This window comes from Elephas maximus, chromosome 16, assembly GCF_024166365.1.
Source record: "Elephas maximus indicus isolate mEleMax1 chromosome 16, mEleMax1 primary haplotype, whole genome shotgun sequence".
NCBI lineage: Eukaryota > Metazoa > Chordata > Mammalia > Proboscidea > Elephantidae > Elephas > Elephas maximus.
The window spans coordinates 16,843,575-16,856,859 of record NC_064834.1 but is presented as its reverse complement, the minus strand read 5'-3'; the positions used below and the strand labels follow the sequence as shown (position 1 = coordinate 16,856,859).

The following is a 13,285-nucleotide window of genomic DNA, read 5'->3' as shown; positions in this document are numbered from 1 at the left end:
TTTTTACAGCCAAGAAAACCCTGTGGGGCAGTTCTACTGCCACTATAAGTCAAAATCGACTTGGTGGCACCTGCCACTAACAACAGAGCGTTACTGGGCTGGGAAACAGCTGTGCAAACCAGCTCCTCAAACCAGCTGCTCCGATGGCAAACAGCCTGTCGGCACCTAAACTCTGCCTGTGCCTTCTCTCTCTTGCAGTGTACAAGCAGCCAAGCCTCAAAACCTTTTCTAAGTGGAAACTACAGAAACCATCAGGATTAGCAATCTTCAGCTGGTGTTATAGCACAGGAAGAAGACAGTATGGCCCAGATGGCCCTTCTAGTTGTAGGTCTCACCATATATACTGTACACGTGCCTTTAGCCTGTTCACAACGCTTCCCCAGCCATCTCAGTCTCTCAAGAATCCTACTAACATCTTCAAGGTATAACTCAAATGTAAGTCTCCTGATTCACCCTTGTCAACATTAGTTACTATTACTACTTTGTATTTCCATAGTTCATTTCGTGCCCTGACACCTAGCATTAACTTCAGTTCATCCGGCCTAGTTAATAGCCATTTTCTTGCTTGATTCCTCCAGATGATAATGGACTCATTGAAAGGCATGGTGGTCTAGCCCACCCTTCTTCCCCAGTGCCTTGGACAGTGCCTTGGACAGTACCTTGCACAGAGTAAGTGCTTTAAGTGCCTGTTCCATTGACTCCAACTGGACTGACCTGTAGAAAAGAAGGTTCCAGAGCCTGAGACCAAGCCAGTGACACAATAGTTTTATTTGAGGCCTAAAAGCACATGTTTCCATCATTTAGGGTGGGGTTTACTTTGGGGTCCAGGTTTCTAAGATAAGACTTCATGTCCCCCTCTATCTATCACAGCTTCTAGAGAAATGAATCAGAAAGGGTACAGCTGGGAAAGAAAATCATGATTTGCTGGGAAGTTGCAAAGAAAGGGAAGAGTTTATTCAAGTTAGTGTATGCGTAACAAAGCCCCAAGGATGAAGAGAGTGGCATGGGGGAAAGGTCAGTGAAGTGGTCCTCTCCTGTTCACGGCAAGGACTCACCCCCAAACAGGGGCAGCAGGGCGGACTTGGCAATGGTGACTCAGCAAGGTCTCAGGACCAAGGGCTCCCCACCTCCCTCCCTGGATTCTCTATTCAACCACCCCTCCCCCCTGAGGAATTAAAGAGGAAGGACGGCCTCCTACGTCATGGACACTGCTACTTGTTCGATGAAGCTGGCCAGGTTTATGTCCCGCTCTGAAAGGCCTGCACACTCATGGGTGCTCAGGGTGATGTGGACCTGAAACAAAACCAGAAATTCACAGCCAGCTGACTCCACTGATGTAACTCACGAGCAGAGGAGTGTCACCAGCTGTCAGGCTGTCACACTAGGAGTTCCAGAAGAGTAGATGGTCACTGCTCTCCCACAGGCTGCCTTCCAGACAACTGGTGATAGGTCTAACAACAGTGCAGAACTGTCTTCTACGCCATCTCTCCTTGAATGTTTTTCAAGAGCCACCTAAGAGCTAAAAATAAGACCAAAAGCCAGCTCCAGCTCCTAAATACTATCAATTTACACATAGCCTTTTCCAAGCCTTAATGTTAGTATAAACAGTCCAGCATAGCCCTTGGCACATGGTAGGCACTTAATGATGGTTGCTCTGCATGCGTTTCTTAATTCAGGTTTATTACTTTTCCATTCTTTCATACCTCCAGGAAGACTTAAGCTATTTATGGTGATTAACAATGAGTAAGTGTGCCTGTCTCCCACAGCCTTGCCTTCCAGCTGCTAACCAAAAGGTTGGTAGTTCAAATCCACCAGTTGCTCCTTGGAAACCCTATTGGGCAGTTGTATTTTGTCCTATAGGGTCACTGTGAGTTGGAATCGACTCAATGGCTACGGGTTTGGTTTAATGTCTACTTTAGCCACAAATATCTCACCAGTGATTTCATTTGCATTTCTTCCATTTGCAACGAGACTGAATATTTTCCAGGGGTGTCTATGCTGCAATCTTGAGATCAGGAAGAGATGGATGGGGCAGGATGAGTGGACAGACAACCTAGGAGCGCAGAGTTGGAGTTCTCATAATTTGGATGTCACTCACCTTGTTGTACACATTAAACCACTCAGGATGGTGGTCCAGTTTCTCAGCCTGCAGGGCCACCCTTGTCATGAACCCAAAAGCCTATTGAATGAAGAGAGACCTAGATTAGTGTTCTGAGAGAGAGGAGCAGCTTAAGGCCTTGGTGCAGGAGGACAGACTAGCCTGTTACAGGGAGACCCCTGGAGCTGTCATCACCTCCCCCTGGCATCCTGTCACTGTTCTGAGGCTTGAGTTTAAGGTTGTCTTTCTGCAGCAGGAAGAAAGTCATGTTACCAGGACCACTAACAAGGTTGGACATGCCAGAAGAGGTTGGTTCTTGGTGAATCTCTGGCCATCTACGAACATGTCCTCAGACCTACATCCCTGCTTCCAGGCAGGGCCCTAGAATCTCTGAGGCTCTTTCCTAAGAGTTCCAGGTAGGGAAAGCCCAAGACCCATCTCCCCACTCTCCAACCCCCAAAGATGACACTTTCCAAGTAAGTTAGGGAAGTTCATTTCCTCACTGGCACAGGGCCCAAATAAACTAGGTTAGAGTCGTATCTGATAGTCATGCTACCATGACATTAAGGAAGAGAACAAGTTCTGGAGCATGACCCCATCAGCCCTAGTGTCAAAATTCTGTCCCACCCTGGCCCCATACCCTATTGAAGTCTTTGAAATGGAACTGCTTGAAGATGGCATCGCGGCCTTCCACCTCATTCCACCCCACAGCCCTCAGGTTTGGCAGCAGCTGGTCCCTCTCCTCGGCGCTTAGCCTGTGTGCTTTGCCAGCCTGGGAGAGGAAAAAACAGGCCAAAGGGCATTTATTTTTACAGGTCAAATGAGAAGGCTCAGACCATTTGGGGAATGTTGCCTCCCCTGGCTGCTCTGGATGCTGGGTGAAAGGTCAAAGAACAGCTAATCTTTAAGCAATAGATGGGGAGGTCTAGAGGGTGGGCCCTGCCCAGGAGGTGGGGTCCTTCCTCATTCACTGATAGGTTCTTAGGTTTGGGGTTTTACACTCCACCCAGAGAGGGAAAATCCATGAGTATAATGCAAATCACTGGGAAGCTATCTGACCCAGAAACACTCCTCCCAACCCCACAAAAGTCTTAGAGGGGGGCCCCTCCGCCTCCCAAACTAAGGTTACATTAATAAGAAAGTAAAAGCAACACCAAACCCAGATGCAAGTGTATTTATTACAATACAATCTTTTAGGAAAAGAGTACCCCCAACTCTCCAGCTTTCCTTTCTATTATCTTTCTTTTCTAGTTCACCCCCATGGCCCGGCTATTACTCATTGTTAGGTATATTGAAAAGGAAACTGAGGCCTAGGGAGGGGAAATGGCTTGTCTGCTGTTCCCTCCACCCCTACCCCTAGTCAGTGACAGCGCAGGCAGTGTTCTCAGGGTGGTCTGTGGACCACTTGCAGCAGAAATATGCAGATTCCTAGGTCCTGCTCCTGACCACTGAATTGGCATTCCTGGGGGCCTGGTGAAGGAACTGCCATTTCAAACAAGTTTCCCAGGTGATTCTTAGCACACTGCAGTTGACAACCACTGGCACTATATCTAGTAGGTTCTCTGTCACTCTCACCTCGCAGCTTCTAGTCCGAAGCTGCTGGGCTTCAGTTTCTCAGATTTTCCATCTTCTTTTTTTTATTTTTTTTCTATTCTGGGAATAACCTGGTGGTGTAGCGGTTAAGTGCTATAGTTGCTAACCAAAAGGTCAGCAGTTTGAATCCACCAGGAGCTCCTTGGAAACTCTATGGGGCAGTTCTTCTCTGTCCTACAGGGTTGCTATGAGTCGGAATCAACTTGAGGGCAACGGGTTTTTTCTTTTTTTTTTATTCTGGCAGCTTCTGAAGCCCGGGCCACAGAGTTCAGACCCGAAATGGAAGTCATTTGGCCAAAGGCCAAGATAAACCCCTACCCACACAGCCTGGCTCCCCAGTGTCTGTCTGCAAGACTGTGGGGACTTCAAGGAGGCAGTGTTCAATTATGCTGTGGGGAGGCCAGAGGAAAACCAGGACCAGCTTCCTAGAGGAAGGAGTTCTTAAGCTCAGCCAAGATAAGAAGTTGCCCTCTACACTGACGGGGTGGTGAGCCATGCTACTCAGAGGGGGAAGAGCCTTAGGCATGGGACACAGTCTGGAGCAGCTGGTTGCTGACTGCAGGCCTGGGTCCTGGAGCGTGGGGTATGGCAGGTGGGTAATGGGATGCTGAGGGGTGACGTGAGGCTATGGGCACCATCACAGATGGCCCTGGAACCCCAGGTCCTGTCATATGTACCTATTGTGCAAAGTGCCCTCAGGTGGCTCAGACTGGCACCATTCAGGCCAGGAGTTGACCCCTCAGAGAATAAATGAAGCAAAGGTCAGTTCTACTGTCTAGGTCTAGGAGCTTAAGGGATCCCAGAATGTAGAATCCAGAGAGAGAATCACCCAAGGGCAGAAACTGATAAAGTACTAAACTGAAAAAAATCACTAAGTCTGGAGAGAGAATGTGAGGGGTGTTAAGTGGTCTGCAACCCTCAGCCTGACAGCCCTGGGCTGAACTGGCAGGAGAGGTTCAAGCCCCAGTTCTGCCATTTGTCGGCCATGTGGCACTTCACCTCTCTTGGACTCGTGCGGAAAATACGGACAAAAACTTCCACTTCACAGATCAGCACGAGGAGTTAACAGGACAATTTGATAAAGTGCACTGTTACTGCATTTCCTAAAGACTTCTTGGGTTAAGTGGGCTGGCAATGGGCCTGGCAGGGTTTGGGTAGGCCTGGAGGGGCACTGCCAGGCACTGATAGATCAATCTTTTCCTCTCTCCTGAAGACTGGTGTCCCCCCTCCCTCGCCAAACTGATCTGATCTGGCCCCTCTCCTCCTCTTCAGTGGTTACCGAGATGGCAGTGCTTACTCGGCGTCATCCACGCAACCTTCTCTCTATTCCGGAGCTTGCCCTTCTCAGTGCTAATAAGCCTGGTCCATGTATCCAGGCAACCAGATGGCCGGAAGTCAGCCCAGGCACCCAAATCCACTGTTCACTCCTTTGGCTCTGAGAGGGGTGGGTGGGACTGATGAGTTCCTGGGAGAACGCCCTCTCTCCTCAGAGTCTTCTGGAACCCCCCAAAGCCCACAGCCTGTGGGATCAGGGAGGGGGAAGGGGCCATGTTTGATTAGTAAATTCACCGTCAGGCCTGAACTCTGCCTCCAGCCTAAGCGGGTGTGCAGAGGGATACTGATTACCCGCCCCCTGTGTCTGGGGCCTCCTGCAGTTCACAACAGCCTTACTCACTGCCCCCCAAACCCACCCCCAAGCCACAGTTTTCAAAAGGCCCTCCCTGTTGTCACCGCAGTCCTCACTGCCCCGAATGTGTTGGGGCCGAAATAGGCTGTGTCTAGTAAAGCTTCCTTGATGCCCCCACAGGCTCACCGTCACCTCCCTGGCTGAGGGTGGGAGTGCTGACGCTGAGTCAAGGGCCCAGACCCTCCTGGCGGACAGCTCAGCCCGGACTAAATGGTCCTGGGCCATCATGCCTCCACTGATGGGCCTTGGTCCCAGACAGACGCTGTACCCAGGTGAGGTCAGAAGCGCAATCGAGAAGGGGCAGTACACACGCACGCACAAGCACACACAAATTCAGTCTCCCCCCAGAAGAGAACAGAAACGTGCCACTAACGGGGACGACAACTGCTGGCTCCCTAGGACGCCTCGCCTCACCCGTTCCCTGCTCCCACAGCCCCGCCCCAGCACCGCGGCGCGGAGCGAGCCCTGGCCTGGAAGTCAGAGCCAGGCCTGGGCTCCCGCTCGCGGTTACCCGGCCCTGCACCGCCCCTCTGGGAGCCTCAGCTTCCCCTCGTGCACCCCCAGGAGCTGGGAGCGGGGCGTGAACTCCAGGCGGCCGCTCCGAGACCCGGAAATGCCGACCCTCGCAGCGCGGAGAGCGGCGGGTCCGGCCGCTCCCGGGGCCCCTCGGCTGCCGGGGCCCCTCCGCTCCCGGGGCCCCTCGGCTCCCGGCCTCGCGGCGGGCCTGGGCCAGGACCGGCTGCCCCCCTCCTCTCCTCCGAGCCCCGGCGGCCGGCCTCCCGCGGCCCGCCCTGCCCTCCCTCACCATGTCGGAGCGCGCTGGACGCGGGCAGGCAGCAGGCGGCCGGCCGAGAGGCGAGCGCCGCGGCCAGGCGCACTAGGCGAGCGGCCGGGCGGAACCCGCTCGGGCCGTCCCCGGCCCGCCCCCGACCGGGGTGGAGCCCGCGGCCCGCCTTTCCGTTCGCGCCGGAGCGGCCGACCCAGGTAATGATTAACGCTCACAGCGGCGCACCCGCCGGGGCTCGGCGTCCCTGCAGCGCCTGCCTTTCCTCTTAGCGCCGCCGTCGGTGCGGTTGCTCCAAGGAGTTTGGGGAGTGGTAACCCGGGCTTCAAACGCAGACTTCTGCGTCTGAACCGTGCTCTGCCGCTTAGCAGCTGCGTGATCCTAGACACAGGATGACCTCGCCTTTTCCGTTTTACAAGCACTTTGAGGTGTAAGTGACATACGTTAAACTGCGCATATTCAAAGGGCACAATTTGAGAAGTTTTGAGGTATGTATGCCACCGTCAAGCCATCAGCACAATCAAACTATGAACATATCCATCATCCCTAAAAGTTCCTCCTGCCGCTTTGTAGGCCCTTTCTTCCCGCACCTGCATCGACTGATCTACTTTCCGTCATTGTAGATTAATTTGTATTTTCTATATTCTATAATTTTACGTGAATGGAATCATACAGTATATAATCTCTCTCTCTCTCTTTTGGTCCGACTTCTTTCACTCAGCATAATTGTTTTGAGGCTCGTCCATGTTGTTGCATCTTTCAGTACCCTATTACGGTCAAGTCGACTCGTGGAAACCCCGTGTGCTCCATAGGGTTTTCAGTGGCTGTAATCTTAGGGCTTCCTGGGCAACGCTGGGTGGATTCCAACAGTTAGTAGTCAAGTGCAAGCTATTTGCACCATTCAGAAAGCCAGCATGTGTCAATAGTTCCTTTTTATTGTAAATAATTTTTAAAAATTATTTTATAGTATTACATGCTATGGATATGCTACAATTTGTTTATCCATTCATCTGTTGATGGACATTTGGATTGTTTCCAGTTTGGGGCTATTACAAGTCAAGCTGCTCTGACCATTTGTGTACAAGTCATTGTATGGGTATATGCTTTCATTTCTCTTGGCTAAATATCTAGGAGTGGAATTGTGACTAGGTCTGTTTGTAATTTTTTAGGAAACTGCCAAGCTATTTTCCAAGGTGGTTCTATCATTTTACATTCTCAGCAGCAGCATAGGAGAGTTCCAGTTCCTCCACATCCTTGTCAACACTTCCTATGGTCTGTTCCTTTCATTTTAGCCACTCTAATTAGTGTCTAGTGGTTTTGAGTTTCCTTAAGGACTAATGATATTGAACATCTTTTCCTGTGCTTATTTGCCATAGGTAAATCTTTGGTGAATTGCCTGTTCAAATTTCCCGCCCATTAAAAAAAAAAACAAAAACCTGGATTGTTTCCTTTTTGAATTTTGAGAGTATTTTATTTGGGATACGAGAACTTCATCAGATATATGGTTTGCAAATATTTTGTTTGCATTTTCTTACAGTGTCTTTCAAAGAGCAAAAGTTCTTAATTTTATCGGATAAACTTCAATTTGTCAAATGTTTCTTTTGTGAATTGCTATTTTGGTGGTGTTGCTAAAAAATCTTTGCCTAACCTAAGGTCACATTTCTCCTATGTTTTCTTCTAGAAGTTTTATAGTTTTCAGTTTTACATTTAGGTGTATGATCCATTTTGAGTTAATTTTTTTATATGCTGGGAGTTAAGGACCCAAATTCACTTTTTGTATATCAATATCCAATTGTTTCTCCACTGAGTTGCCTTTGTACCTTTGTAAAAAAGTCAGTTAACCCTTTATATGTGAGTTTATTTCTGGGCTGTCTATTCTGTTTCATTGATCTATTTGTCTATCTTGACGTCAATACCACACTGTCTGATTACTGTTGCTTTATTATGTCTTGAAGTTGGGTAATATAAATCCTCTAATATTTAACTTTTTTTTCTATTAGCTTTTTATCCTTGTACTGTTATTCCTCTGCCCCCAGTAGCAACCTTTCTTATGTGTTAATGTGTGTTTTTGTTGTACATATCCTTGCAAAATGCATATTGTTTCATCTGTATGTATTTTCAATTTATGTAAATGGTATTGCATTACATATATCAATCTGTTCATTACAAAACAGAATGCTTAGTGGAAAATTAAGATTCATTCATGCTGCTCTATGTGTACTTAATCTGTGGCTTCTAACTGGTGCTTAGTATTCCATAGTGAGAATCCACCATTGTGTATTATTCTACCAGTGATGGACACTCAGCTTGGCCCCCAACGGTCTGCCATTATCACTGCTACTACCCAAGGCCTTGAATACATGCACACACACATACTAAGTAAAACAACCAAGAAATGATGCTGCAGTGGACATCCTCCTTTAATAGCTACCTGGCCTGTGAGAGTGTTTCTTAGACGACTTAGATATATATACATCTCTATAAATCCAGCAGTTCCTCTTATGGGTACATATATCCCAGAATAGTTTCATATGCTGTCCAGATGGCTGTACCAGTCCTTCTTCTCACCTGCAGTGTGTGAGGGTTCCTATTTCCCTACGTTCCTCATGCAAACATACTCACACTTGGTATTATCCAGCATTTTAATTTTTGCCAGGCTAATAGGTATAAAATGATAGCTCGCTGTTTTACTTTGCACCTTTCTGATTACGAATGATTTTGAGCACCTCTTCATAAGCTTGTTAGTATTGAGGGTTACTGTTTGTAAATTGCTTTTTAATATCTTTGCCCATTTAAAAAAATGTAGAATGCTCTCTTTTTTTAGTTGATTTGTGGGAGTTTATATTTAGACATTAATTGCCTCTCAGTTTTAGATACTGCAGGTATCTCCTCAATCCTGCCATCTGTATGCTAACTTCTCCATGATTTCCTTCGTTGCCAGAAATATTGTATTGTGATATAATATGATCCATCTTTTTTTTCCTCTGCCCTGTGATTTTGTGCTTTTGAAGCTTTATTCGATAAGTCCTTTCCCACTCCTGTCACAAAAATATTCTTCTACCTTTTCTTCCCTTAACTTTACAGTTAGATAAATTTAAGACCTGTTGTCATCACTGGTTGCCATTGAGTCTATTCTGACTCGTAGCACCGTGCGTTACTGAAGAGAACTGCTCCATGGGGTTTTCTTGACTTTAATCTTAACGGAATCAGATTTCTGGAACTTTTCTTCCATGGTATCGCTGGGTGGGTTCGAACCACCAACCTTTAGGATAACAGTTGAGCGCAAACTGTTTGTACCAGCTAGGGACCTAATTTAAGACCACCATATGAAGATTCCCTTTTGTAAGTTAGTATGTTTTTTTTTTTTTTTATGTTAGCTTGTTTTCAAAGATGGCTGTCCAGTGAGCCTTGACTCCCAGTATTCACACCCTGAGTGGCTCTCTCCCATACTGGATCTGGGCTGCCCGTATAACTACTTAAATGTGGTAGAAGTGTCACTATGTGATTTCTGTGTTTAATCAAAAGAAACCTTATCAATTCTGCTTTGTCTCCTGGAATTCTCACTTTTGAGCTGCTCCTTGTCAGAACCCATGTGTAACCTAACTATCAGAAGCCGTCTAACTTCAAGAGGAGAGATGAGAATCAAGGTCAGCACAAAGCTGGTTCCTGTGAAGTGGAGGTCAGACATACCTCCACTCTCCAACTTTTTCACCATTTCTGACACCAGCCGTCAACCCCCACCCCCGCCCCTGCACCCTTTATTTCTCTGCAGGGTTCCATAATTCATTACAGTGGCCACATAGAACTCACAGACCATACTCATGATTATGCGGTCTGGGAAATAACAGGCTGCAACTCGGGGTCAGGATCAAATTGGAAGTAACAGGATACAACTCAGGAAACAGGATATGGTTCTGTAATCAGGATAGCTTCCAGCCAAGATAGCTCAGATTCTTCTCGATTGTGCCTGTACAAAGTCCATTCTCTGTGCCTCCGTCCTGCGTGGGCAAGTGTTACAGTTCTTTAGCTCTGCCAACAAGTGCCTGGAGATACCCTGCTCCACCAGCAAGTCCCCTGCCTGAAGGCTTACAGCTCCCTCTCACTCAGTGGGTGGTCAAGCACACTGCAACCGCCTTGTGCTGGTCTCCTGGTTCCCGCTGGTACCGCTGCTGCTGGGCTGTGCTGTGCTTGCTGCCAGCTCCCCTCATCTCACACTGTCTTCAGTATTACAGCTCTCTCTATGCTGTGTCTAGCACATTCTCGGTGCAGGGACCCCAGGTCCAAAGAACATGCTCCACTCCAGGCTTTTCTTGATGTCTTGATGGTAGTGAGGTCCCCCCCAACCTCTGTGGGATTGGCTCTTATATTCAGTTTCAAGGCACGTCCCTCCCAGCCAGACCATGAACTGACCAGTCCCCTCAGTAGACCACAGTCACTGAATTTGCATAGTAAACTGACCAATCCCTTTGCAAGAGTTTGGTCTAGCCAATCATTTTGGTGGAATTATAAACCCAAAGCCAGAAAGACCATATATAAGAGAAGCTCACTGTGCTTCACCATCCATCATGTGGTGAGATGCCCAGGTCACATGGAGAGGCCACATGTACTGTTCTGGTCCACAGCCTCTGTGAAGCTCCCAGCTCACGGCCAGAATCATCTGCTGGCCACGTGAACGAACCCCCTCTTGGACATCCAGGCCAGTCAAACCTTCAGATGACCTCTGCCCTCAGCAGACATCTGAGTGCAATCATACACCAGACCCCAAGCGAGAACAGCCCAACAGAGACCAGTCAACCCATGGAACCATGAGAAATCAGAATACATTTTTTGTTTGAAGCCACCAAGTTTTGGGGTATTCGCCTTGCACCAGTAGGTAACAAGTAGAAAAATTGGCACCTGAAGTGGAGTGCTGCCTGAAACATGTAGTGCTAGTTTGGGTACAGGTGGTGGGAAGAAGGTAGAAGGAAGGCTTTCGACTTCCACCCAGGATGTGAAAAGCCGGAGAGAGCATTGCTTCCACACTAATAATGATGAGAAATAATGAGAAAAGACAGGAGTATTCCTGAAAGGCATTCCTATAACCAGGACGGCTAGCAATAACTTATCTATGAGTGAGAGTGACTAAGAATCACTGCACCTAAATTAAATGGATCCCCAACTCAACTTGCCTTTACCCAGACCCTAAACATGCCCACATCTGTTCCTATGCAACCCAACATGAGGGGAGTATGAAATGGAGAGAATTTGTCTGAAGAAAGACAAGGGTCTCAATCTATTGCACTTAAAATGTATTTCTTTTGAAAATTTTGCCAAAACATCTAACCATGAGAGCGCTGGTTCTTCATTCAAGTGAAGGACCCTGAAGCTTAGGCTTTGTTTGCTTCCCAGTGAATCCACCCCTGCCAAGGAGCCTTTGCTATGGAACCCCACTCAGTTCCTAACCACTCTTTATTTGGTCCATTGTCTCAGTATTTCCTTTCCCTTGCTCCTGAAGGATAAAAAATAGTACATCTCTGAATCTCCCAGTGTGTCTGGTCCTCTGCCTTACACTTAGTACCTTCTCAGCAAATGTTTCCCAAATCCATGTTTGTATATTATTTTTTGGTAGTTTGAGATAGCTACTGAGCAACAAAATCAGCGATATTTAAGAAACACTGTTTGACAATGACAGCTCTGAGACTCTACCGTTTATATTGTTGTTGTTAGTTCCCATTGAGTTGGTTCCAACTCACGGAGACCCCATGTACAACAGAATGAAATGTTGCCCAGTCCTGTGCCATCTTAACACTTTGTTGGTATTGTCGAGTCTACTGTTGCGGCCAGTGTGTGTTTTGAGTGCCTTCTAACCTAGGGGGCTCACCTTCGAGCACAGTATTGGACCGTATTCTGTCGTGATCCACAGGGTTTTCACTGGCCAATTTTTGGGAGTAGGTCACCAAGCCTTTCTTTCTAGCCTGTGTTAGTCTGGAGGCTCTGCTGAAACTTGTCCACCATGGGTGACCCTGCTAGTATTTGAAATACTGGTGGCATAGCTTCCAGCATCATAGCAACACGCAAGCCACCACGGTATGACTAGCTGACAGATGGGTGGTGGAACATTTATATAGTACTAATTACTGATATTTTGTCAGGTCCTGTGCTAAGAATTTAAAATGTAAAAAAAAAAAAGGATTTTTTTTAATTTAAAAGGACAACATATTCATAGTGAGCAAGCAAAACAAAACAGGGACGCTGTGGTTGAGCATAAAAAGAAAGGTAAAGCTCCTTCCCCACCCTGCTGTATACCCAAGGTCACCACAGGCCTACATGGTCCAGGGTCACCATAGGCCTACATGGTCCAGGGCCACCATAGGCTATGGAAGTAACACCTGTTCTAAAAGCCTGGCTCCTTCACTTTCTTAATTGTGGAATCTTGAGCAAGTTACTTAACTTTTGGAGCATCAGTTTCCTCAACTCTATAATGGGGATAATAATAATAATCCCTGCCTTGTAGGATTATTGTAATGATTAAAGGAGATAATCTATGTAAAGGGCCTGGCATTGCCACTGTTGTTGTTTGGTACTGTCGAGCTTGTTCTGACTCATAGCAACCCTATGTACAACAGAACGAAACACTGCCTGGGCCTACGCCATCCTCACAGTCGTTGTTATGATTGAGCCCATCATTGCAGCCACTGTGTCAGTCCATTTCATTGAGGGTCTTCTTCTTTTCTGCTGACCCTGTACTTTACCAAGCATGATGTCCTTCTCCAGGGACTGATCCCTCCTGACAACGTGTTCAAAGTATGTGAGACAGAGTCTCACCATCCTTACTTCTAAGAAGAATTCTGGGTGTACTTCCTCCAAGACAGATTTGTTCATCCTTTTGGCAGTCCATGGTATATTCAATATTCTTTGCCAACACCACAATTCAAAGGTGTCAATTCTTCTTTAGTCTTTCTTATTCATCACCCAGCTTTCGCATGCATATGATATGATTGAAAATACTATGGCCTGGGTCAGGCACACCTTAGTCTTCAAGGTGACATCTTTGCTTTTCAACACTTTAAAGAGGTCCTTTGCAGCAGATTTGCTCAATGTGATGCATCTTTTGATTTCTTGTCTGCTGCTTCCATGGGTGTTG

The 13,285-nt window shown here is 47.3% G+C and overlaps 1 protein-coding gene across 3 annotated transcripts; it reads right to left on the bottom strand.

Annotated features, from left to right (window-relative positions):
- Nucleotides 1–749: 749 nt before the first annotated feature.
- On the bottom strand, nucleotides 750–6,319 carry PCBD1 (pterin-4 alpha-carbinolamine dehydratase 1). Of its 3 annotated transcripts, none has more exons than XM_049855837.1 (4): nucleotides 6,184–6,314; nucleotides 2,739–2,870; nucleotides 2,099–2,179; nucleotides 750–1,293 (listed from the first exon to the last, which is right to left on the bottom strand). In XM_049855837.1, exons 1-4 carry the CDS (start codon nucleotides 6,184–6,186, stop codon nucleotides 1,195–1,197), a joined length of 315 nt encoding a protein of 104 aa, XP_049711794.1. In that variant the 5' UTR covers nucleotides 6,187–6,314; the 3' UTR covers nucleotides 750–1,194. The 3 variants fall into 3 exon arrangements, with proteins under 3 accessions (XP_049711794.1, XP_049711796.1, XP_049711795.1); XM_049855839.1 differs by lacking the exon at nucleotides 6,184–6,314 and adding an exon at nucleotides 4,989–5,210; XM_049855838.1 differs by lacking the exon at nucleotides 2,739–2,870 and having other exon boundaries at nucleotides 6,184–6,319.
- Nucleotides 6,320–13,285: the final 6,966 nt, after the last annotated feature.